This window comes from Rutidosis leptorrhynchoides, chromosome 1 (genome assembly GCF_046630445.1).
Source record: "Rutidosis leptorrhynchoides isolate AG116_Rl617_1_P2 chromosome 1, CSIRO_AGI_Rlap_v1, whole genome shotgun sequence".
Classification (NCBI taxonomy): Eukaryota; Viridiplantae; Streptophyta; class Magnoliopsida; order Asterales; family Asteraceae; genus Rutidosis; species Rutidosis leptorrhynchoides.
In genome coordinates this window covers 91,662,501-91,689,973 of record NC_092333.1, presented here as the reverse complement: position 1 = coordinate 91,689,973, position 27,473 = coordinate 91,662,501, and the positions used below count along the sequence as shown (strand labels likewise).

The 27,473-nt window shown below is 30.5% G+C and overlaps 1 protein-coding gene across 1 annotated transcript; it reads right to left on the bottom strand.

The window, feature by feature from the left end:
- Positions 1-14: 14 nt before the first annotated feature.
- On the bottom strand, positions 15-25,937 carry LOC139886757 (uncharacterized). The gene is made up of 6 exons (XM_071870623.1): positions 25,573-25,937; positions 25,282-25,453; positions 24,908-25,179; positions 24,448-24,703; positions 420-710; positions 15-326 (listed from the first exon to the last, which is right to left on the bottom strand). Exons 1-6 carry the CDS (start codon positions 25,935-25,937, stop codon positions 15-17), a joined length of 1,668 nt encoding a protein of 555 aa, XP_071726724.1.
- Positions 25,938-27,473: the final 1,536 nt, after the last annotated feature.

The following is a 27,473-nucleotide window of genomic DNA, read 5'->3' as shown; positions in this document are numbered from 1 at the left end:
CAGCATGGTACTTGTTAATCAATGATAGCATCATCTTCAAGATGATCCTCATTTGTGTCCGTATATGTTGTAGTAATATTGTCAACGACAATCCCATCTATGTCCTCTCTAACCAACTCAATGTTCACATTTTCATCAATTTGAGGACCCATACCTTTTTCGATCTGCAGGTGTATTTCCACGTCATCAAGAGATGTTAGTGCATCCATTTCATAAGAATCTCTAGGCTTTGTCTTGATAACAACTTTCCATCCTTTGTGAACACAATCTTTAACATAAAACACTTGTTGTGCTTGACTTGCTAGTTTGAACGGCTCTTTATCTTCCTTTAATCGACGAAAATTGAGCATTGTAAACCCATTTTCATCTTCCTTTTGACTTGAACCGTTTAAGATCCAGTCACATCAGAACAAGACTACTTTTTTGTCAGCAGCATGCTGTAGCTCAATGATTTCTTTTAAAACCTCGTAATATGTTACGGCCCCAACGATAGGATTTTTATCTCTAACACTTGAGAAGCTATTTGTTGTTGCCTCAAGCATTACTCCACTATTCTGTATTTTCCTTTTCTTCTCTGTCTGTTTGGTTTGAAAACGATAACCATTAACGATATATCCCTTATATGTTGTCACATACTCAGATGGGCCATTTGCCAAATGCCTTAGATCTTCTGATATTCCGTCTACACCTTGTTTATGCAGCTTACGAACCTGGTCAAAATAATTTAATATGAGATGAATAATTGGTTACAAATAAGTTTTTGATAAATAATAACACTAAATAAATCTCTAACTACTGAGTAATTTTAGAACGAGCGTTCTTAATAAATTCATGGCTTAAAATTAATGAAATTCCAAGTGATTCTTACATGTTTCCCAAACCATTTCTCGAATTTGTTACTGTACATACTGAAATGTCCCGTTCTTATTGATTAAAAACGTTCCATATTAATTGATTTCGTTGCGAGGTTTTGACCTCTATATGAGACGTTTTTCAAAGACTGCATTCATTTTTAAAACAAACCATAACCTTTATTTCATAGATAAAGGTTTTAAAAAGCTTTACGTAGTTTATCAAATAATGATAATCTAAAATATCATGTTTACACACGACCATTACATAATGGTTTACAATACAAATATGTTACAACAAAATAAGTTTCTTGAATGCAGTTTTTACACAATATCATACAAGCATGGACTCCAAATCTCGTCCTTATTTAAGTATGCGACAGCGGAAGCTCTTAATAATCACCTGAGAATAAACATGCTTAAAACATCAACAAAAATGTTGGTGAGTTATAGGTTTAACCTATATATATCAAATCATAATAATAGACCACAAGATTTCATATTTCAATACACATCCCATACATAGAGATAAAAATCATTCATATGGTGAACACCTGGTAACCGACATTAACAAGATGCATATATAAGAATATCCCCATCATTCCTGGACACCCTTCGGATATGATATAAATTTCGAAGTACTAAAGCATCCGGTACTTTGGATGGGGTTTGTTAGGCCCAATAGATCTATCTTTAGGATTCGCGTCAATTAGGGTGTCTGTTCCCTAATTCTTAGATTACCAGACTTAATAAAAAGGGGCATATTTGATTTCGATAATTCAACCATAGAATGTAGTTTCACGTACTTGTGTCTATTTTGTAAATCATTTATAAAACCTGCATGTATTCTCATCCCAAAAATATTAGATTTTAAAAGTGGGACTATAACTCACTTTCACAGATTTTTACTTCGTCGGGAAGTAAGACTTGGCCACTGGTTGATTCACGAACCTATAACAATATATACATATATATCAAAGTATGTTCAAAATATATTTACAACACTTTTAATATATTTTGATGTTTTAAGTTTATTAAGTCAGCTGTCCTCGTTAGTAACCTACAACTAGTTGTCCACAGTTAGATGTACAGAAATAAATCGATAAATATTATCTTAAATCAATCCACGACCCAGTGTATACGTATCTCAGTATTGATCACAACTCAAACTATATATATTTTGGAATCAACCTCAACCCTGTATAGCTAACTCCAACATTCACATATAGAGTGTCTATGGTTGTTCCAAAATATATATAGATGTGTTGACATGATAGGTCGAAACATTGTATACGTGTCTATGGTATCTCAAGATTACATAATATACAATACAAGTTGATTAAGTTATGGTTGGAATAGATTTGTTACCAATTTTCACGTAGCTAAAATGAGAAAAATTATCCAATCTTGTTTTACCCATAACTTCTTCATTTTAAATCCGTTTTGAGTGAATCAAATTGCTATGGTTTTATATTGAACTCTATTTTATGAATCTAAACAGAAAAAGTATAGGTTTATAGTCAGAAAAATAAGTTACAAGTCATTTTTGTAAAGGTAGTCATTTCAGTCGAAAGAACGAGGTCTAGATGACCATTTTAGAAAACATACTTCCAATTTGAGTTTAACCATAATTTTTGGATATAGTTTCATGTTCATAATAAAAATCATTTTCTCAGAATAACAACTTTTAAATCAAAGTTTATCATAGTTTTTAATTAACTAACCCAAAACAGCCCGCGGTGTTACTACGACGGCGTAAATCCGGTTTTACGGTGTTTTTCGTGTTTCCAGGTTTTAAATCATTAAGTTAGCATATCATATAGATATAGAACATGTGTTTAGTTGATTTTAAAATTCAAGTTAGAAGGATTAACTTTTGTTTGCGAACAAGTTTAGAATTAACTAAACTATGTTCTAGTGATTATAAGTTTAAACCTTCGAATAAGATAGCTTTATATGTATGAATCGAATGATGTTATGAACATCATTACTACCTTAAGTTCCTTGGATAAACCTACTGGAAAAGAGAAAAATGGATCTAGCTTCAACGGATCCTTGGATGGCTCGAAGTTCTTGAAGCAGAATCATGACACGAAAACAAGTTCAAGTAAGATCATCACTTGAAATAAGATTGTTATAGTTATAGAAATTGAACCAAAGTTTGAATATGATTATTGAAACGCCCCGTCCTAATCCATTCGGAGGAAGTCCATATCGATTATAAATGATTCACAACAGTTGATTACATCGCGAGATACTTGACCTCTATATGATACATTTTACAAACATTGCATTCGTTTTTGAAAAAAGACAATCTTTCATTTCATCGAACATTGAAGGCAGGCATACCATTTCATAATATATCTAACTATAATCGACTTAATAATAATCTTGATGAACGCAACGACTCGAATGCAACGTCTTTTGAAATATGTCAAGAATGACTCCAAGTAATATCTCTAAGATGAGCAAATGCACAGCGGAAGATTTCTTTAATACCTGAGAATAAACATGCTTTAAAGTGTCAACCAAAAGGTTGGTGAGTTCATTAGTTTAACATAAATAATCATTTAATAATTTTAATAGACCACAAGATTTCATATTTCCATTTCTAATAAACATACGTCCCATTCATAGAGACAAAAATATCATTCATATGGATTGAACACCTGGTAACCGACATTCACAATATGCATATAAGAATATCCCCATCATTCCGGGATCCTCCTTCGGACATGATATAAATTTCGAAGTACTAAAGTATCCGGTACTTTGGATGGGGCTTGTTAGGAACGATAGATCTATCTTTAGAGTTCGCGTCAATTAGGGTGTCTGTTCCCTAATTCTTAGATTACCAGACTTAATAAAAAGGGGCATATTCAGTTTCGATCATTTAACCATAGAACGTAATTTCGATTACTTGTGTCTATTTCGTAAAACAGTTATAAAAGTTACGCATGTATTCTCAGCCCAAAAATATAAAGGGTAAAAAGGTAAATGAAACTCACTCTACTGTATTTTGTAGTAAAAATACATATGACGATATTGAACAACTGAACAATGTAGGGTTGGCCTCGGATTCACGAACCTATATCATTTATATATATATTAAAACATGTAATACAATTAGTTAGTTTATCTATTAATATTATTAATATACTTCTTGTATTAATAATTTGTTATTTAATTAGCTTTATTCGTTATATATATATATATATATATATATATATATATATATATATATATATATATATATATATATATATATATAAGTGCTTAATATTTATACATGTATTAGTTTTAAAGTATATGATATGTTGTTTATTATAACTATCTCATTTTGATATTTAAATTTTTATTTAATGTACTAATATGTATATATATATGGTTCTATTTAATATATATATATATATATATATATATATATATATATATATATATATATATATATATATATATATATATTATTTGTACTTAATTGTAATAACATTTTACTAACAAAAATAGTATATAATATTAATATAGATACAAACATATTTTTTTTTATATCGTTGTCATTTGTTTATTAGGATAATATTTATAACATTAATATACTGCTAATACTAGTAACAATTGTTATAAAAATTGAGATTAATTATAATAGTGATAATAACAATGATAATGATAGTACCGATAATAATAATAACTATAAAAATAATACTTTTATTATTAAGGGTCATTATGATAATAATTTTAATGATAGTATAATAATAATGATACCCATGATAATATTAATAGTAGTAATTATAATAATAATAATAATCTGATAAAATTACTGATATTACTAATTCTAACAATTATGATAATAATATTTATTGTATAATATTAATAATTATCTTCATCAATAATAACAATAATAATAATAACAACAATAATAATAATCATAGTAATAATAATGATAATTTAAATAAAAGTAATAAATATTATACCCTTTAATAGCTTTTTGTAAAAAGAATCGCCCATGACGGGGCTCGAACCCGTGACCTCTCGATTACCGACAAAACCTCCTAACCAACACGCCATTTCAGTCTTTCTGATTTAAATTGTTACCCAGATACATATAACCCGTGAGTTGTCTGTTTCTCCTTTTCATCATCTTTCTCACAAAATTAATCGGCCAAAAAATCATAAACTAGTCATAAAATCAAATTAAATGTTACCTTTAGTATCCTAAATGCAACAGAAGTCGGTTGTCTGTGTTTGAATTTAATTAAAACATAAAAGAAATGAAACAGAAGCTGTATAAGTTTGTTTATGAACACGAATGAACCTCAAATCAAAATCAGATTTAGAGACTGTAATAGACCACTATCATAACATGAAAAAGTTTTCATTTCCCTTCTAGAATCTATAGGAAACGTTAATTTTAACAGAAACTTTAAAACAGAATCGAATTTAGTGATGAACACAGAGTTGACTTTTTCTATATATAACTTTGACCTCAAAATTCGTACACGATATGAAAAATTAGATTTTGAAACTTTACAGAAAGTTTAATTGAGATCTTTCTAACATCTTTGCATTTATAGATTTCAAAATGGAATTCAGTTTCAAGGTTTTTGGAAAAATTAGAAGAAACGGAGGTACCGGCTCTATTTCAAAATCTTCGTTTGATTTTTAAACAGAAAAGGGACGTATTGTTTTTAGTTGAGAATGATGATGGAAATGGAATGACTCTCTTTCCAAAATTGTGAGTTAATTGGTTGTTTTGTATTAACAGAATATCGACAAGAAATATATATCATACAGAAAAGAAAATAAAAATAAAAGTGATTTTGATTGTTAACTGAATTTGGATCTGTTAGTGTTCATTGAAATCGACATCAAATAATTTAAGAGACGGGAAACAAAATTGTAAACATATTGGATGGGTACGTACCACTGAATCTCGATTTTATATATAAAGATAAATATTAATAATTATTATATATAATATATAATTATATTAATAATAATAATACTTTTAATATTATTAATAATACTAAAATAATAATAATAATAATAATAATAATAATAATAATAATAATAATAATAATAATAATAATAATAATAATAATAATAATAATAATAATAAAAATTATATTTAACAAATTTCATATCTATACATTCAAAATAATAATATTAGTAATACTAATAATATAGCAAATTAAATGTATTAAATCATTAATGGTACTAATATTGATATTAATAGTATTATTGAAAGTAATAATAATATCATTATAACAACTATATTTTCAGTATTAATTATCTCATTTTTACTAATTATAAAATATATATTATATAATAACATATGTTTAATATTTAATATTTATTCATTACAATAACAATAACAATTTGTTACATAATATTAATAATATTACTACTAGTAATGATAATAATATTAATATATTGATTATATTCAACTTGTTAATTAATTATACTATATTTTCATTTATTATAACATATCTACCAATTATATAATTTATTGAATCTTTAATATTTATTAATTATATATATATATATATATATGTGTGTGTGTGTGTGTGTGTGTGTGTATGTGTGTGTGTGTGTGTGTTATTATCTGTGTAAAGAAATTAGTCATACACATCTAGTTACATTTTTATTTATACGCAATCGTTCGTGAATCGTCGGGTACAGTCAAAGGGTAATTGGTTACATGAATAAAATTTTCAAACTGTTCGAGACTTAACATTACAGACTTTGCTTATCGTGTCGGAAACTTATAAAGATCAAGTTTAAATTTGGTCGGAAATTCTCGGGTCATCACAGTACGTACCCGTTAAAGAAATTTCGTCCCGAAATTTGAGTGAGGTCGTCATGGCTAACAATAAATATGTTTTCCTGACGAATATGAGCTGATAAATAGAGTTTCATCATTATTGGTTAATATAGATAAAACGATTCGAGTACTCGAGTGAAGCTGTCACAACAGATCGAGATAGAGATTTAACTTTTGACGTAGTCACGGTGGATTTCCGGAATTCAGGGAATTAAAGAAAATCTTCGAAATCTAAAAGATTTGATTCTTCAGCGAATGAAGGAATTAAGATCTCTATAATTAAATGTGATGATCTGTATCGATTGCTTTGTCTGGTATCTCCACTATAAATGAACTTCTTCCGTTCCCTTATTTTCATCATTCCTATTCTTTCATTCTTGATTCTTACTTCTAAAAGATTGGAAAAAATGCTTCATCCAGTCGTACTCCTTGATATTTTCTTAATTATCATTTCTATCATCCTTCTTTTTAATCTTCCACCAGAAGAATCTGGTTATTTCTACTATTACCTTGGGGTGATACTATTCTTAATTCTACCGTGTCTTTATATTTCTATTCGAATTAATATCCACGTTTTGTAATTTATGTGTTGTTATCGGGCTTTATATCTTCCCTTATACTTCGAAGTCCTTGCTTCTGTTTTCTATAATCATTGTCATCCCCAGTTAATACTTCTCCCTATTTGCTGCGATTTATACTCTAATTTCTGTTTCGGAGCTTTGTCCCTTCGTTTCTTCTTCTTGCGATTGGGCATCTCTTGTAATGGCCCAAAATTAGCAGATATAAGTTTCAGAATGAACATTGTTAATGTTCTAAGAAAGAAATGGTAATAACATAATTTGACTTGTCAAATTACCAGAATTCAAGGAAAGATAGGACTATCAAGAAAAATATGTTCTTGATATGTTTATAGATTAGACGGAACGTAAGAGTCGTGTAACATGGCACATGATGACGTTTTGATATGTGATTCATCACATTCCATTTAGAAACTCAGCATGACTTACTGTAATATAATCACGTTGATCAAGTGTCATTATATTATACTAACTCCTGCATCAGTTCCCAACATTACTTCAATAACATTCATATTTTAATCTCGAAAGTTTACAGAATATAGAAACTAACAGTTTCTATATGATGTAACACTAATAGCATGAAGAGATTAATGATTTCAGATAAGATTAGTTATGAAAATATCTTCAGAAATATGGAGGATATTTATAATGAAAGATATGATAATATCTTTGAATATCTAAGATCAGAGGATGATGGAGACTATTGTCCGCAAGGATCTAGAGTAAGGAGCAAGATATTCGCTAAAGACTTCAGCAGACATTGTATTATTTGGATTCTTTGAAGTCAAACATATTCTTTGTGATTTGTCCACGGTTTCCTTCATAGTTTCGCATAATCCACTTTTCGGTACTAAATTTTCTATTGAGTGTTTCTAATATAATGATACACAGGAAGCACGAAGAGATATATAATTTCGGACGAGAATATTTGTGAAAATATCCTCAGAAATATCGAAGATATTGATGATGATATTTTTGGAATTTCTAAGTTCGATGGTTGATGAGGAAGATTTTCCGCAAGATTTTAACATGAGTACAGAGCAAGATATTCGTTGAAGGTTTCATCGGATCCAGAATTACCTGGATTCTTTGAATATATGGTATGGTCCTTGTATTTATCCTTGGTATCCTTCGTGGTTAGCTCAAGCCGTTTTCCAGTTCCAACTTTTCTGAGCTTTTCCAACATACTATTCTTTATCATCAAACTTTCGATGAATATGGTCGTTTACGGTTGTCTATGGTTTCTGCTGCTTCATTCAGCTTTTTCAACATTCAGAGTATTGATTTGTGACTGAGTGCTTTTCAGAATTCCAGAAGGAGAGATCATAATTCTAAGAGATAAATGTCATACATATAACTGTTGATGTAGATATGCTATGAGTTTTCAAAGTACTGATTGCTGATTCCCGGTAATTGGTATGACAGTTCTCGTTACAAGATGCGGATGAGTATATGATAGGGTTTCAATGAATAAATATAATGATTTGTCAGAGAGATCTAAGCCAAGAAGCAACGAGGTTGTTGGTACGTTTGCTGGTAATATGGTGGAATATAAAAGAATTCTCCGGTATAAAAAGGGTAATCGTATATATATCAGGATTATAGTAAGGTTACTTCGAATGAAAAGTCGAAGTTGACTTGCTGGAGCTGTGACAAAATTGGCTACTTTGAAAAGGGATCGCAAAGTTATTTTTGTTAATAAATGCCAAAGGATCTGACGCGGCTACGTGTTAAACTTTTACTCAGTTGCCGAGAGTTTCTCAGGTGCATAACTATATGCATAAATCTTTCCTTCCGTAGATGAAGTGCGGTTGATTCATCATATCGATTGAGGTGTTTTCAAGAATCATAAAAGGTTTGAACGCAGATTGTAATCGTCAAGATACAAATGAGGTTTAAGATGAAATCAAGTGGCAAACTTGAAGAATTGTTTAGTTTCATATATTATAATCAATATTTTAATTCATTTTAATTGTCCAATCTTATTAGTCCACAGTCGATAGTCCACAGTTGACAGTTCAATAATACATATAAAGTTTAATATATAATATTCGAATTACTTAATATGTATTGTGACCCGTGTACATGTCTCAGACTCGATCACAACTCAAAGTATATATATTATTGTAGAATCAACCTCAACCCTGTATAGAGAACTCGATCATTACTGCATATAGAGTGTCTATGGTTATTCCAAATAATATATATAGATGCGTCGATATGATATGTCAAAACCTTGTATACATGTCCCGATATTTAAAGTGAGTAAAAATAAATAACAGAAATTTAAATGACAAAAAAATAAAGTGCATAAAGTAAATAACAGAAATTAAATGACAATAAATAAAGTTGCGAGAATTAAATTGCGATAAAATAAATTGCGATAATTAAAAGGTAATACGGAATTAACAGTTAGCTAGGAACAGTTAGCTAGGATTTCGTTAGCGTGGATTCTTAACAAAATTTCTCATAGTTAATTTGTTTGTTTCTAACAAATTTTATTTTGTCCAATGTTTTCTTCATTATGCCACTTGTTGGATTCTGAGAAGTCAAAATCCAAATATGAAACTGAATGAAAATGGTTATTTTGTGGTGAACAGATTCATATATCGGTGAATGTAAGTAGGATAGTAAATGATTATTGAATCAGATTCGAAGAAAGTACAGTGTAATTTATTAATGTGAAATCTAAATATTCCTCGGGTATTACCTACCCGTTAAAATATTTTCACCATTAACAGTTTGTTCAAAAGAATTTTTAATTACAATCTTTATGAAAATATACTTACATATATATTTTCTTCAGATATAATCATGGATTTAATGAGTTAATATGATATTAAACTCATTTGATTTACCGTTAGAACTAGAATGGATAATCTCTAAAACTTTAGAGATTACTTAATCGCCATGTCGAACGGGGATAAAATAGATAGAACGATACGTAGAATGATGATTATGCTCGTGGTACAGAATGTGATATTGAGGCATGGATTGTTGATGGTACTGGTGTTGTTACCGATGGTACTGTTGGTGCCGGTGATGTTGCTAAAGCTGGTACGTTTTGCACCATATTCTCCAAATTGATTACTCGATCGCGAAGTTCGTTGACTTCTTGTATTACTTCGGGATAATTGTCGGTTGGAACGAGCAGATGAATAAGGTTTCCAATTGTGGATAAAATATAATCATGTCGAGCTACTCTGGAAATGAGGGTGAAGATGGTGTTTCGGATTGATTCACCGATAAGTGCTTCGGGTTATTCGTCAAGAGGTGAATTTGGTTGATGGGAAAGATCGCTTTCTTCGTGCCTCCATTGATTAAGTCGACTACGAACCCATCTCCAATTCATCTAGAATAAATGATGGCTAATTGGTCGACTCATTCCGGTTACACTGCTTTCAGAGCTTGAGTGGAAATCCATGTCAGAATAGCTGTCGGAATGACTATCGGAATAGCTATCGAAATCTGAGGGACTCGAACTGGTTGAGGGATTCATCTCGTACAATCAGATGAAGGATTTTTGATAGAAAATAGATTATAGGATGTAGATTAGTACCCTACAATACATAATTTACTTATGCATATATAATACTAAAATCTCATAAGTTACGGAGGAATCTACGGAAGTTGTCAGGCAAAATCTACAGTAACAGATATGCTAAGATATGAATTAGCAGATACGCTAAGATACGAATTTTGTCTATACACTATTCATGTAATCATTGCAGTAAGATGTGTCTAGACTAAGAATGATAAGCAGGTAATTTCCTAAGGATGATAAACATATGATTTCCGACAAAATTGATAAGCAAAACTTTTGTCATGCAGACACGGTCAAAGTCCAGACTCACTAATGCATCCTAATAACTTATCAGTTATACACACTAATGCAGACCTGGTTCGCTAAGACCACCGCTCTGATACCAACTGAAACACCCCGTCCTAATCCATTCGGACGAAGTCTATATCGATTATAAACGATTCACAACAATTGATTACATCGCGAGGTACTTGACCTCTATATGATACATTTTACAAACATTGCATTCGTTTTTGAAAAAAGACAATCTTTCATTTCATCGAACATTGAAGGCAGGCATACCATTTCATAATATATCTAACTATAATCGACTTAATAATAATCTTGATGAACGCAACGACTCGAATGCAACGTCTTTTGAAATATGTCAAGAATGACTCCAAGTAATATCTCTAAGATGAGCAAATGCACAGTGGAAGATTTCTTTAATACCTGAGAATAAACATGCTTTAAAGTGTCAACCAAAAGGTTGGAGAGTTCATTAGTTTAACATAAATAATCATTTCATAATTTTAATAGACCACAAGATTTCATATTTCCATTTCTAATAAACATACGTCCCATGCATAGAGACAAAAATATCATTCATATGGATTGAACACCTGGTAACCGACATTCACAATATGCATATAAGAATATCCCCATCATTCCGGGATCCTCCTTCGGACATGATATAAATTTTGAAGTACTAAAGCATCCGGTACTTTGGATGGGGCTTGTTAGGCCCGATAGATCTATCTTTAGAGTTTGCGTCAATTAGGGTGTATGTTCCCTAATTCTTAGATTACCAGACTTAATAAAAAGGGGCATATTCAGTTTCGATCATTCAACCATAGAACGTAATTTCGATTACTTATGTCTATTTCGTAAAACAGTTATAAAAGTTGCGCATGTTTTCTCAGCCCAAAAATATAAAGGGTAAAAAGGTAAATGAAACTCACTCTACTGTATTTTGTAGTAAAAATACATATGACGATATTGAACAACTGAACAATGTAGGGTTGGCCTCGGATTCACGAACCTATATCATTTATATATATATATATATATATATATATATATATATTAAAACATGTAATACAATTAGTTAGTTTATCTATTAATATTATTAATATACTTCTTGTATTAATAATTTGTTATTTAATTAGCTTTATTCGTTATATATATATATATATATATATATATATATATATATATATATATATATATATATATATATATATATATATATATATATAAGTGCTTAATATTTATACATGTATTAGATTTAAAGTATATGATATGTTGTTTATTATAACTATCTCATTTTGATATTTAAATTTTTATTTGATGTACTAATATGTATATATATATGGTTCTATTTATATATACATATATATATATATATATATATATATATATATATATATATATATATATATATATATATATATATATATATATATATATATATATTATTTGTACTTAATTGTAATAATATTTTACTAACAAAAATAGTATATAATAATAATATAGATACAAAAATATATTTTTTTTATATCGTTGTCATTTGTATATTAGGATAATATTTATAACATTAATATACTGCTAATACTAGTAACAATTGTTATAAAAATTGAGATTAATTATAATAGTGATAATAACAATGATAATGATAGTACCGATAATAATAATAACTATAAAAATAATACTTTTATTATTAAGGGTCATTATGATAATAATTTTAATGATAGTATAATAATAATGATACCCATGATAATATTAATAGTAGTACTTATAATAATAATAATAATCTGATAAAATTACTGATATTACTAATTCTAACAATTATGATAATAATATTTATTGTATAATATTAATAATTATCTTCATCAATAATAATAATAATAATAATAATAATAATAATAACAATAATAATAATCATAGTAATAATAATGCTAATTTAAATAAAAGTAATAAATATTATACCCTTTAATAGCTTTTTGTAAAATGAATCGCCCATGACGGGGCTCGAGAACCCGTGACCTCTCGATAACCGACAAAACCTCCTAACCAACACGCCATTTCAGTCTTTCTGATTTAAATTGTTACCCAGATACATATAACTCGTGAGTTTTCTGTTTCTCCTTTTCATCATCTTTCTCACAAAATTAATCGGCCAAAAAATCATAAACTAGTCATAAAATCAAATTAAATGTTACCTTTAGTATCCTAAATGCAACAGAAGTCAGTTGTCTGTGTTTGAATTTAATTAAAACATAAAAGAAATGAAACAGGAGCTGTATAAGTTTGTTTATGAACACGAATGAACCTCAAATCAAAATCAGATTTAGAGACTGTAATAGACCACTATCATAACATGAAAAAGTTTTCATTTCCCTTCTAGAATCTATAGGAAACGTTAATTTTAACAGAAACTTTAAAACAGAATCGAATTTAGTGATGAACACAGAGTTGACTTTTTCTATATATAACTTTGACCTCAAAATTCGTACACGATATGAAAAATTAGATTTTGAAACTTTACAGAAAGTTTAATTGAGATCTTTCTAACATCTTTGCATTTATAGATTTCAAAATGGAATTCAGTTTCAAGGTTTTTGGAAAAATTAGAAGAAACAGAGGTACCGGCTCTATTTCAAAATCTTCGTTTGTTTTTTAAACAGAAAAGGGACGTATTGTTTTTAGTTGAGAATGATGATGGAAATGGAATGACTCTCTTTCCAAAATTGTGAGTTAATTGGTTGTTTTGTATTAACAGAATATCGACAAGAAATATATATCATACAGAAAAGAAAATAAAAATAAAAATAAAAGTGATTTTGATTGTTAACTGAATTTGGATCTGTTAGTGTTCATTGAAATCGACATCAAATAATTTAAGAGACATGAAACAAAATTGTAAACAGATTGGATGGGTACGTACCACTGAATCTCGATTTTATATATAAAGATAAATATTAATAATTATTATATATAATATATAATTATATTAATAATAATAATACTTTTAATATTATTAATAATACTAAAATAATAATAATAATAATAATAATAATAATAATAATATAAATTATATTTAACAAATTTCATATCTATACACTGAAAATAATAATATTAGTAATACTAATAATATAGCAAATTAAATGTATTAAATCATTAATGGTACTAATATTGATATTAATAGTATTATTGAAAGTAATAATAATATCATTATAACAACTATATTTTCAGTATTAATTATCTCATTTTTACTAATTATAAAATATATATTATATAATAACATATGTTTAATATTTAATATTTATTCATTACAATAACAATTAGTTACATAATATTAATAATATTACTACTAGTAATGATAATAATATTAATATATTGATTATGTTCAACTTGTTAATTAATTATACTATATTTTCATTTATTATAACATATCTACCAATTATATAATTTATTGAATCTTTAATATTTATTAATTATATATATATATATATATATATATATATATATATATATATATATATATATATGTGTGTGTGTGTGTGTGTGTGTGTGTGTGTTATTATCTGTGTAAAGAAATTAGTCATACACATCTAGTTACATTTTTATTTATACGCAATCGTTCGTGAATCGTCGGGTACAGTCAAAGGGTAATTGGTTACATGAATAAAATTTTCAAACTGTTCGAGACTTAACATTACAGACTTTGCTTATCGTGTCGGAAACTTATAAAGATCACGTTTAAATTTGGTCGGAAATTCCCGGGTCATCACAATTATTACCTTGTATTAGAATGATAACCTACTGTAAGAAACAAAGATTTCTTGAGGTTGGATGATCACCTTACAAGATTGGAAGTGGGCTAGCAAACTTGAAAGTATTCTTGATTTTATGTAACTAGAACTTGTAGAATATATGAAGAACACTTAGAACTTGAAGATAGAACTTGAGAGAGATCAATTAGATGAAGAAAATTGAAGAATGAAAGTGTTTGTAGGTGTTTTTGGTCGTTGGTGTATGGATTAGATATAAAGGATATGTAATTTTGTTTTCATGTAAATAAGTCATGAATGATTACTCATATTTTTGTAATTTTATGAGATATTTCATGCTAGTTGCCAAATGATGGTTCCCACATGTGTTAGGTGACTCACATGGGCTACTAAGAGCTGATCATTGGAGTATATATACCAATAGTACATACATCTAAAAGCTGTGTATTGTACGAGTACGAATACGGGTGCATACGAGTAGAATTGTTGATGAAACTAAACGAGGATGTAATTGTAAGCATTTTTGTTAAGTAGAAGTATTTTGATAAGTGTATTGAAGTCTTTCAAAAGTATATAAATACATATTAAAACACTACATGTATATACATTTTAACTGAGTCGTTAAGTCATCGTTAGTCGTTACATGTAAGTGTTGTTTTGAAACCTTTAGGTTAACGATCTTGTTAAATGTTGTTAACCCAATGTTTATAATATCAAATGAGATTTTAAATTATTATATTATCATGATATTATCATGTATGAATATCTCTTAATATGATATATATACATTAAATGTCTTTACAACGATAATCGTTACATATATGTCTCGTTTAAAAATCATTAAGTTAGTAGTCTTGTTTTTACATATGTAGTTCATTGTTAATATACTTAATGATATGTTTACTTATCATAGTATCATGTTAACTATATATATATCCATATATATGTCATCATATAGTTTTTACAAGTTTTAACGTTCGTGAATCACCGGTCAACTTGGGTGGTCAATTGTCTATATGAAACATATTTCAATTAATCAAGTCTTAACAAGTTTGATTGCTTAACATGTTGAAAACATTTAATCATGTAAATATCAATCTCAATTAATATATATAAACATGGAAAAGTTCGGGTCACTACACATACGCTGTATCAAATGCTGACGTTCTTTCTTATTTTCACGCCGAAGAATACTCAGATGTTCTCTGCAATGTGTATAGAGGTGATGCAATCAAAGTGCAAAATGTAATATAAATTCTGAAACTCAAAATGTACTAAATAAACTTACGTTCTAAAGGATTCCAGTTCACTACATGTGACAACCCGGAAATTTTTGACCAAATTTAAACTTTATCTTTAAATGATTTAACGTTTCCGACACGATAAGCAAAGTCTATGAAGTTGAATCTCAAAATTTTAGAACTGTTTCATTACATTTGACTGCTCTCGACGATTCATGAACAATTATATGTATGTATATACATATATATGTACAAGTAAAAATGACTTTCCTACAGTAAAACACTATTTGCTACAGTGAAACCGTATTTTGCTACAGTGCTACAGTGAAAACGACTTTGCTACAGTGATTTGCTACATTAAACACTATTTGCTACAGTAACCACTATTTGCTACAGTAACACACTATTTGCTACAGTAACCACTATTTGCTACAGTAAACACTATTTGATGTCGACGAACTAGCAAACAAAAACGGATAAGGCGGCCATGCGATCACATGGCAAAAACACTGAAAACTCATGCGATCGCATGAGGTACTGTAGCAGGCCACATACTATAAAAGCTCGATTCATTCCTCCGTATTATTATTTTTTTATATTATTATTATTATTATTATTATTATTATTATTATTATTATTATTATTATTATTATTATTATTAAGATTAATATTATTATTATTAATCTTATTATAATATTATTATTAGTAGTATATATACCTAAAATACTACGACGAGGTTATGAGCGTGTCACCTTCAAAATGGGTTTTTGAGCGGGATAGAGCTAAGGAAATTATGGGTTATTGCCAAGGAGGTTATGGGTAATGTTCAAGGGTATATTTGTGAATCAAATCTAGTGTTTATCATCTCTGTTGCGTCTACGTACTTTCCTTCAATATTGAATCTCAATATTGATACGTAAGCACTCATATTTTATCTTTTATACATTAATTGTGTATCCATGTCTAGTGCTCGAGTATATATATTTATGCATGCTTGTATGCTAAATTTTATCGTTAAACAGTTATGATGAATCACGAAGTAAATACATATATTACTGATAAAAGGTATATGATATGCATGTTTTTGAAAAGCTGGCGAAAAATCAATAACTTTTCATTTAGAAATCGCATAATTTCGGTGAATGAATTAAAAGATATGATCAACTGAATTATGATTAACATTGATTGAAATTGCTTTTGAAACTTGTTTGTAAGAATGATAAATTGGATTTTTGAATATTACCAGCCAAGTAAATGAATCCATATATAAGGCACGTCTCGTTTTGTTGAATTATTGTCAAAATTGACTTTTTGAAACGACTTTGGATAACTTTTGTATGTCGATCTCGAACATTATGATTGTTATACACTATGACCTGACCTAGCTTGATAGACATTTATTGACCAACATATGTTCTCTAGGTTGAGATCTACGGTTATTTGGTAATCCGAGTTTCGATCACATTTTGGTGAACGACTTTATATGCTGCTAAGGTGAGTTTATAGATCCCTTTTTAATTGCTTTTGCAATCTATATTTTTGAGCTGAGAATACATGTAATTTATTTTAAACGCAATGGACACAATTACATACTAAATTCTACACCGAGTTTGAACCGAAAATCCCTTAGCTTTGGTAACTAGTAACTGCCAGTTATAAAAACTAGTGGGCGCGAGTAGTTGTATATGGATCCATAGGGCTTGATATCCCCGTCTGAGCTAGAGCACTAGCCTTTTAACGGACGTATGCTATTTGAGAAGCATACACGTTGGTTTGCGTGTATTATTAAGATGATTATACAAAGGGTACAAATTATATATACGTTAAGTTTAGTTACCAGGGTGCTCAATTTCGTAGAATATTTTGATAAACGTTTCTGGATTGAACAACTGAAATCTTGTGATCCACCTTTATATACAGATTATGCGCAACATTAAAACTATGAACTCACCAACCTTTGTGTTGACACTTGTTAGCATGTTTATTCTCAGGTTCCCTAGAAGTCTTCTGCTGTTTGCTTATATTTAGACAAGCTATGTGCATGGAGTCTTACATGGCATATTTTTCAAGGAAACGTTGCATTCACCAAATCATCACCATGTATCTTATTTTGACTGCATTGTCAACAGAAGTACTATTGTAAACTATTATTTATGATGATTGTCTATATGTAGAAATCATCAGATGTCGAAAACCTTTGATTTAAATATTCATTTATGGTGTGCCTTTTCAAAAGAATGCAATGTTTACAAAACGTATCATATAGAGGTCAAATACCTCGCAATGAAATCGATGAATGACGTGTTCGTCCATATGGATTTGGAGCGATCGTCACAGTTGGTATCAGAGCGTTGGTCCTAGTGAACCAGGTCTTGCATAAGTGTGTCTAACTGATAGTTGTTAGGATGCATTCGTAATTCTGGACTTCGACTGTGTCTGCATGTCAAAAGTTTTGCTTATCATTTCTTGTCAGAAATTACATGCTTATCATTCTTAAGTCTAGACACGTTTTCTTGCATTTATTGCATAAATAGTGTATAGACAAAAATTCATATCTTAGCATATCTGTTACTGTAAACTTTTCCTGACATCTTACGAAAATTCCTCCGTGATTTATGGAATTTTGGTATTATATATACATATGTAAATTATGTATTGAAGAGTACCAATCTAAATTCTATAATCTATTCCATATCAAAAATCATCTCTCTAATTATACAAGATGGATCCCGTATCTAGTTCAAATTCTTTAAACTCCGACAGCTATTCCGATATGGATATTCACCTGAATTCCGAAGACAGTGTAACCGGAATGGATCAACCAATCAGCCATCATCTATTCTGAATGAATTGGGGATGGGTTCGTAGCCTACTTAATTATTGGAGACAAGAAGAAGGCGATCCCTTCCATCCACCACATTGCCCTCTTGGCGAAGAACCTGAAGCACTTACCGGCGAACCTGTTCGTAATACCATTTTCTCTCTCATCTCCAGAATATCTCGTCATGATCATATACTCTCTCAAATTCTGGATCTTATTCATCCGCTCGTCCGAACCGCCAATCATCCCGGTGTAGTAGAAGAAGTCAACGAGCTTCGCGCTCGGGTAGTGGCTTTGGAGAATATGGTGCAAAGGTTACAAGCACCAACAGAATCTCCGGCATCAACAGTACCACCGACAACAACACCAACAGTACCATTACCACCACCAACAACATCCGCACTGCAAGCCTCAACATCACAATATGTACCTTGAACATCAACGTCATACGCATCGTAGTTACTAAGAAATACCAGCAACAATAACCGATGAAGTATTAACTCATTTCCCCTGAAGAAATTTTATGTATATTTAATATATGTATATGTATTTTGAAATCAAAATAAATCTTTTCGTACTAAGATATTACGTGTGAATCTTAACTGGTAGGTACTACTCGGTTAGTTCATATTACTAATATGCAATGATGTACATCCTTCCTTAACAACTTAACCATTGTTAACTACAATCTCTGTTTCAACTTAATGAATTCCATTTCATAATAAACCAAGTGTATTATTCAAATACATAATTGATTTTACATTTTCATTTTCGATGTACTCAAAACTTTCTAGAAAACATCATCTGTGCCTTGTAAGGTTCACAAAGATTCCACAAGCATCAACATCCTTCATCGAGAAATAAGAATAAATAATGAAGTATCGATTACATTAGCGAAATACTCTGCAAAGATTATGTAATATTTAATGTTTTAGAGTTTAGTCATTTCTAAGTCAAGCCGAAAATCAAATGAGCTTAATATGATATTAACTCATTAAATCTATATTAGATCTGAAGAAAATATACATACATATATTTTCATAAAGACGGTAATAAAAATTCTTTTATACAAAGTATTAATTGTGAAATCTTTAACAGGTAGGTACTACTCGAGAAATATTTAAGTTCACAATTAATATGTTACACTGTACATTCTTCAATTTTGATTCAAAAATCATTAACTATACTCACTATCTTCACAATGATACACAATCATTTCATACAAATTCAATCACATATTCTGATATCGACGTATCAGAATCCAAGCCATAACTCTAAAACGGTGACATCATTCTTAGATCTCTACATATTTCAAAGCTATACTTTAACTTTAAAACTGTGAAAGATCCTTTAGAATTGTTATTACTAAAAATAATCTTGCAATCCCTGTTCAAAGTATCCAGTTTTACCACACTTCCAACCAGTCAACTTCGACTTTTCAGATTAGCCTTATTATAACCTTGATATATACGTTTTTGTTACTGGGGAACCTTTCATGTTCCAACACATTAGCAGTAAATTTACCAACAACTTCATTGATCTTTGACCTTCCGAAAAGTCCTTATACTCATTGAAACCGTATCATGTACTCATCCACATCTTGTAACGGCAATTGACATACCAACTATAAGGAATTAGCAATCAGTATTTTGAAATCTTGTAGCACGTCTACGCCAACAGTTATATGTGTACATATAACGTCTACCTCCTGGACTTACATACTTCGAATGTGAAGTTTCCGAAAAACACCCTAAACTACGAAACTAGTTCTCCGAATTTTGGAAAAATGTTGATGAAGCAGCAAAAATTGTAAACGACCTTAACAGTCAAAAGTTTGATGATAAAGAATAGTATGGTGGTAAAGCTGAGAAAAAGAGAAGGTTTGGAACTGGAAAACGGATTGAGCAGACCATGAAGGAGGCTGTGGACAAATCACAAAGACAAAATCTACCTTCAAAGAATCCAAATGATTCAGTGTCTGCTGAAACCATTAGTAAGAACCTTACTTCTTATTCTAAACCTTCACAGACAGATTTTTCGCATCATCCTCTGATATTAGAAATTCTAAGATATCATCGTATCTTCCATTATAAATATCCTCCATATTTCTGAAGATATTTTCATAACTATTCTTATCTGAAATCATTTATCTCTTCACGCTATCTTTGTTACATCATAAAAGAAACTATTTTAGTTTCTAAAATCTGAAAAATTCAAAAAAATTTAATGTTTTGAAGTAGTGTTGGGAACTGAAGCATGAATTAGTATAATATAATGACACTTGATCAACGTGATTATATTACAGTAAGTCATGCTGAGTTTCTAATGGAACGTGATAAGGGTTCACAGATTCCACCTTCATCATGTGCCATGTTACACGACTCTTACATTCTAATCTCTAAACATATCAAGAAAATATTTTTCTTGATGATTCGGTCTTTTCCAGATATTTTGGTAATTTGACAAATCAAGATCGTGCCATTACAATTTCTTTCTTAGAACGTTAGTATTGTTTATCCAAAATTTCATACCTACGAATTCTGAACCATTATTCGCTTGACTTAAAGTCGGGAAGAGAAAACGAAAGCATGAAGCTCCGAAATATAAAGGAGAATATAAGCCCGATAACAACCCCGAAATTACAAACCGTGTATATCAATGCGTATAGCAATATAAAGACACGGGAGAATGAAAAACAATATAACCCCAATGTAATAGTAGAAGAAAATAACCTCCTCTGGTGGCAGATGAAAAAGAAGAATGAATGATATGATAGCCAAGAAAATATCAAGAATCAGAACTGGATAAAGCATTTTCACAAATTTTTTGTAAGTATGAAATAAGAAAGAAGATTATAGGAGTGGTGATAATAAATGAAATAGAAGAGGTTAATTTATAGCAAAATATCAGACATAGCAATCAAGGCAGATTACGCATTTAATCAAAGGAAATCCTAATTTCCTTAAATTCTGAAGAATCAAATCTTATTTAAATTATGAAGATTTTCTATTCCTTAAATTTCGGAAATCAATCGTTACTACATCAAGAGATAAGACGAATCTCTATTCTCCATTTCACTCTATTACGATAACTTCTCTCATACGCTTCGAGTAATCGGATTATTTTATCCGTATTATTCAATGGTGATAAAATTCTATTTACCAACTCATATTCGTCATGAAAACATTTTTATTGTCAGCCATGACGACCTCACTCAAATTTCGGGACGAAATTTCTTTAACGGGTAGGTACTGTGACAACCCGAAAATTTTTGACCAAATTTAAACTTTATCTTTAAATGATTTAATGTTTTTGACACGATAAGCAAAGTCTATGAAGTTGAATCTCAAAATTTTAGAACTGTTTCATTACATTTGACTGCTCTCGACGATTCATGAACAATTATATGTATGTGTATATATGTACAAGTAAAAATGACTTTCCTACAGTAAAACACTATTTGCTACAGTAAAATGACTTTGCTACAGTAAACACTATTTACTACAGTGAACACTATTTGCTACAGTAAAACACTATTTGCTACAGTGAAACCGTATTTTGCTACAGTGCTACATTGAAAACGACTTTGCTACAGTGATTTGCTACATTAAATACTATTTGCTACAGTACCCACTATTTGCTACAGTACACTATTTGATGTCGACGAACTAGCAAACAAAAACGGATAAGGCGGCCATGCGATCGCATGGCAAAAACAATGAAAACTCATGCGATCGCATGAGGTACTGTAGCAGGCCACATACTATAAAAGCTCGATTCATTACTCCGTATTATTATTTTTTTATATTATTATTATTATTATTATTATTATTAAGATTAATATTATTATTATTATTAATCTTATTATAATATTATTATTAGTAATATATATACCTAAAATACTACGACGAGGTTATGAGCGTGTCACCTTCAAAATGGGTTTTTGAGCGGGATAGAGCTAAGAAAATTATGGGTTATTACCAAGGAGGTTATGGGTAATGTTCAAGGGTATATTTGTGAATCAAATCTAGTGTTTATCATCTCTGTTGCGTCTACGTACTTTCGTACAATATTGAATCTCAATATTGATACGTAAGCACTCATATTTTATTTTTTATACATTAATTTTGTATCCATGTCTAGTGCTCGAGTATATATATTTATGCATGCTTGTATGCTAAATTTTGTCGTTAAACAGTTATGATGAATCACGAAGTAAATACATATATTACTGATAAAAGGTATATGATATGCATGTTTTTGGAAAGCTGGCGAAAAATCAATAACTTTTCATTTAGAAATCGCGTAATTTCGGTGAACGAATTAAAAGATATGATCAACTGAATTATGATTGACATTGATTGAAATTGCTTTTGAAACTTGTTTGTAAGAATGATAAATTGGATTTTTGAATATTACCAGCCAAGTAAATGAATCCATATATAAGGCACGTCTCGTTTTGTTGAATTATTGTCAAAATTGACTTTTTGAAACGACTTTGGATAACTTTTGTATGTCGATCTCGAGCATTAGGATTGTTATACACTATGACCTAACCTAGCTTGATAGACATTTATTGACCAACATATGTTCTCTAGGTTGAGATCTACGATTATTTGGTAATCCGAGTTTCGATCACATTTTGGTGAACGACTTTATATGCTGCTAAGGTGAGTTTATAGATCCCTTTTTAATTGCTTTTGCAATCTATATTTTTGGGCTGAGAATACGTGTAATTTATTTTAAATGCAATGGACATAATTACATACTAAATTCTACACCGAGTTTGAACCGAAAATCCCTTAGCTTTGGTAACTAGTAACTGCCAGTTATAAGAACTAGTGGGCGCGAGTAGTTGTATATGGATCCATAGGGCTTGATATCCCCGTCCGAGCTAGAGCACTAGCCTTTTAACGGACGTATGCTATTTGAGAAGCGTACACGTTGGTTTGCGTGTATTATTAAGATGATTATACAAAGGGTACAAATTATATATACGTTAAGTTTAGTTACCAGGGTGCTCAATTTCATAGAATATTTTGATAAACGTTTCTGGATTGAACAACTGAAATCTTGTGATCCACCTTTATATACAGATTATGCGCAACATTAAAATTATGAACTCACCAACCTTTGTGCTGACACTTGTTAGCATGTTTATTCTCAGGTTCCCTAGAAGTCTTCCGCTGTTTGCTTATATGTTAGACAAGCTATGTGCATGGAGTCTTACATGGCATATTTTTCAAGGAAACGTTGCATTCACCAAATCATCACCATGTATCTTATTTTGACTGCATTGTCAACGGAAGTACTATTGTAAACTATTATTTATGATGATTGTCTATATGTAGAAATCATCAGATGTCGAAAACCTTTGATTTAAATATTCATTTATGGTGTGCCTTTTCAAAAGAATGCAATGTTTACAAAACATATCATATAGAGGTCAAATACCTCGCAATGAAATCGATGAATGACGTGTACTTCCATATGGATTTGGAGCGATCGTCACACTACAATTGAACAACACATATGAATGTACTTTCGCCAAACGATCTAGAGATAGTAAAGCCATTTTTCTAGCACCAATGGGTCGACCCGGCATAGAAAATATTGGTAGACCGTCCTCCTTACCACCGTCGTCATAGTTTCTACTTTTCTTGTTATGTATAGTCTCGACATTGTCCGCGAAGTATAATGAACAAAAAGACAAACACTCATCAGCTAGATATCCTTCTGATATTGAACCCTCAGGTTTACTCCTGTTTCGCACATAAGATTTTAATGTGGCTAAATACCTGAAGAAAAACCAATTATGAAGATCAAATTCCATGAACCTACTTAATTAAACAATTTACTATAGTATTTCTGTTATACAACCCATATCAAAACATGTTATATTGTGTGTGAGTTTCCCTTAAAAACACAAAATAAATTAAAAACAACATGTCATATTTTGTACAATTTACTTAAATTAAATGTGGCCAGATGTAATTTACTACCTCTCAATTGGATACATCCAACGATAATGCACTGGTCCTCCAATTCTAGCCTCATACGCAAGGTGAACAGAAAGATGAACCATTACGTCAAAGAATGATGGTGGAAAAATCCTCTCCATATCGCAAAGTATTTTTCCAATATCATTTTCCATTTGAACCAATTCAGTTGAATCGAGAACTTTACAGCATAAGCGTCTATAGTAACGACACAAATTGATCACAACAGAGCGGACATGCTTAGGTAGACTATTTCGTATGCAAATTGGAAGCAACTGTTGCATCAAAATATGATTGTCGTGACTTTTAAGGCCACCAATTTTTGGAGGGTTGAGTTGAACGCATCATGAAATATTAGCTAAATAACCATCAGGAACTTTCACTGCTTTAAGCATCCGACAAAATCTATCTTTTTCTTTTTTATTCATTGAGAAACACGAAGGTGGCAAATACACTTTGTTGTTTTCTAGAACTTCAGTATGTAGTTCCTTTCGAATTCCCATTTCTTCTAAATCATAACGCCATTTAAATGATCTTTTATCTTTCCATCTAAATTCATTAATGTTCTAATGACACTATCACATACATTTTTCTCAATATGCATTACATCTAGATTATGTCGTATCAAGTTATCTAGATTATGTCGTATCAAGTTGTCTTTCCAGTACGGTAATTTGAAGAATATACTTCTCTTCTTCCAATTATACGGCAATACTGGGTTGTCCTTGACTAGTTTCCCAAATTTAAATTCAATACCATTTAGCTCATTGAGAACGTCTGACCCTGTTAAGCAAGTTGGTTTAGTCTCCAACTCTTCTGTGCCATCAAACGAATTTTTATCCTTCCGATACGCATGTCTCTTTGACAACAATCGACGATGTCCCATAAAAACAAATTTCCTACTACGTCTCAACCGAATCGATCTTGTACGCTTATGGCAGGATGGACATGCAAGTTTACCTTTAGTGCTCCATCCAGATAAGTTGGCATACGCCGGAAAGTCATTTATTGTCCATACCATACCAGCACGCATTTGAAAGTTACTATTTGTTGATGAATCATATGTCTTTACTCCATGATCTCACAACAACTTTAGCTCATCCATTAGGGGTTCCAAATATACGTCTATATTATTCTCTGGCGCAGATGGTCCTGGTATTAGTAGAGTAAGCATGAAATAGGGTTTTTTCATGCACATCCAAGGAGGTAGATTATAGGGAATCAATACAATAGGCCATGTACTATGGGAATTACTCATATTTCCAAAAGGGTTAAACCCGTCACTCGCTAAACCAAGCCTAAAATTACGGGATTCCTTTGCAAATTCTGGATAATTATGATCAAATGTTTGCCAAGCTGGTGAATCTGCCTGATGTCTCAGTAAACCATCTTTCGTGTGACCCTCTTCGTGCCATCTCATGGAGGCAGCAGCTTCAGATGACATATATAACCTTTGCAAATGCGGGATGAGAGGAAAGTAACGCAAAACCTTTGCTGGGACCTTATTATGATCATTGGCTGTTAAGTTTTCCTCATCATCTGAATCATCTTCACTTATTTTATACCGTGATGTGTGACATACGACACACTCCGTTTTATAATTGTTTTCTTTCCAATACAACATACAATCATTAGGGCATGCATCGATTTTTTTCATAACCTAGGCCTAAATCTCTTATTAACTTCCGTAGATCATACAATGACTTAGGTATGGCTGCTTCCAAGAAGGCTTCCCTTAAAGTATCAATGATCATGCTGAAACCCTTGTCATTACATTTTCCAATACACTTGCTATGAAATAGTCTAAATACGAAAGAAAGAACATAGAACTTTTTACATCCGGGGTATAGTGCTTGCTTTGCACTCTCCAATCCTTTATAAAACTTTTTGGCACTTTTGTTTGGTAAGCTATGATCTTCAGTTTCGAGTATGTTATCATCAAACCAATGATGGGTGTCAGTCACCAATCCTATCATGTCATCTTCTGCATCTTCCATAGGAATGTCACAGGGTTCGCTGATCGGAGTTTTAATTGTATAGCCTTTAAAAAAACCGTCACATAGTAGATGTGTTCTAGCATCATACCGTCCAACCCATTTTAGATTAACACACTTATTGCACGGACATGCTATCTCACCAATTACACCCTCCTTTTTAAATATATAATCAATAAACTTATCAAGACCTTTCTTATATGCAGAAGAATTTCTCGGGCTAGACATCCAATTTGTGTCCATCCTGGATGAAACAATGCAATCATCATCTAATTTATATAAAAATATTGTACATATATTAAGTACGTAATTCTTCTTAAAAATTAAACCAAATATTGATGGGGTTCATCAATTATTACCAAAATTATAGAATTAAAGAACGAACTTATCATATGCATATTGAAATCAGAACGCGTAAGATCATGTAACACATGAAATTATTAACAAAATTAGTCACAGAAAAGTACCTGATCAATATGTAGTTGCGATATACAATTGTCAGTTTAACACGTTGGAGGAAACTTGAAGTTTGCAGAGGATACGATAGAAGAAAGTAGAAAACAAGGAGAAGATAT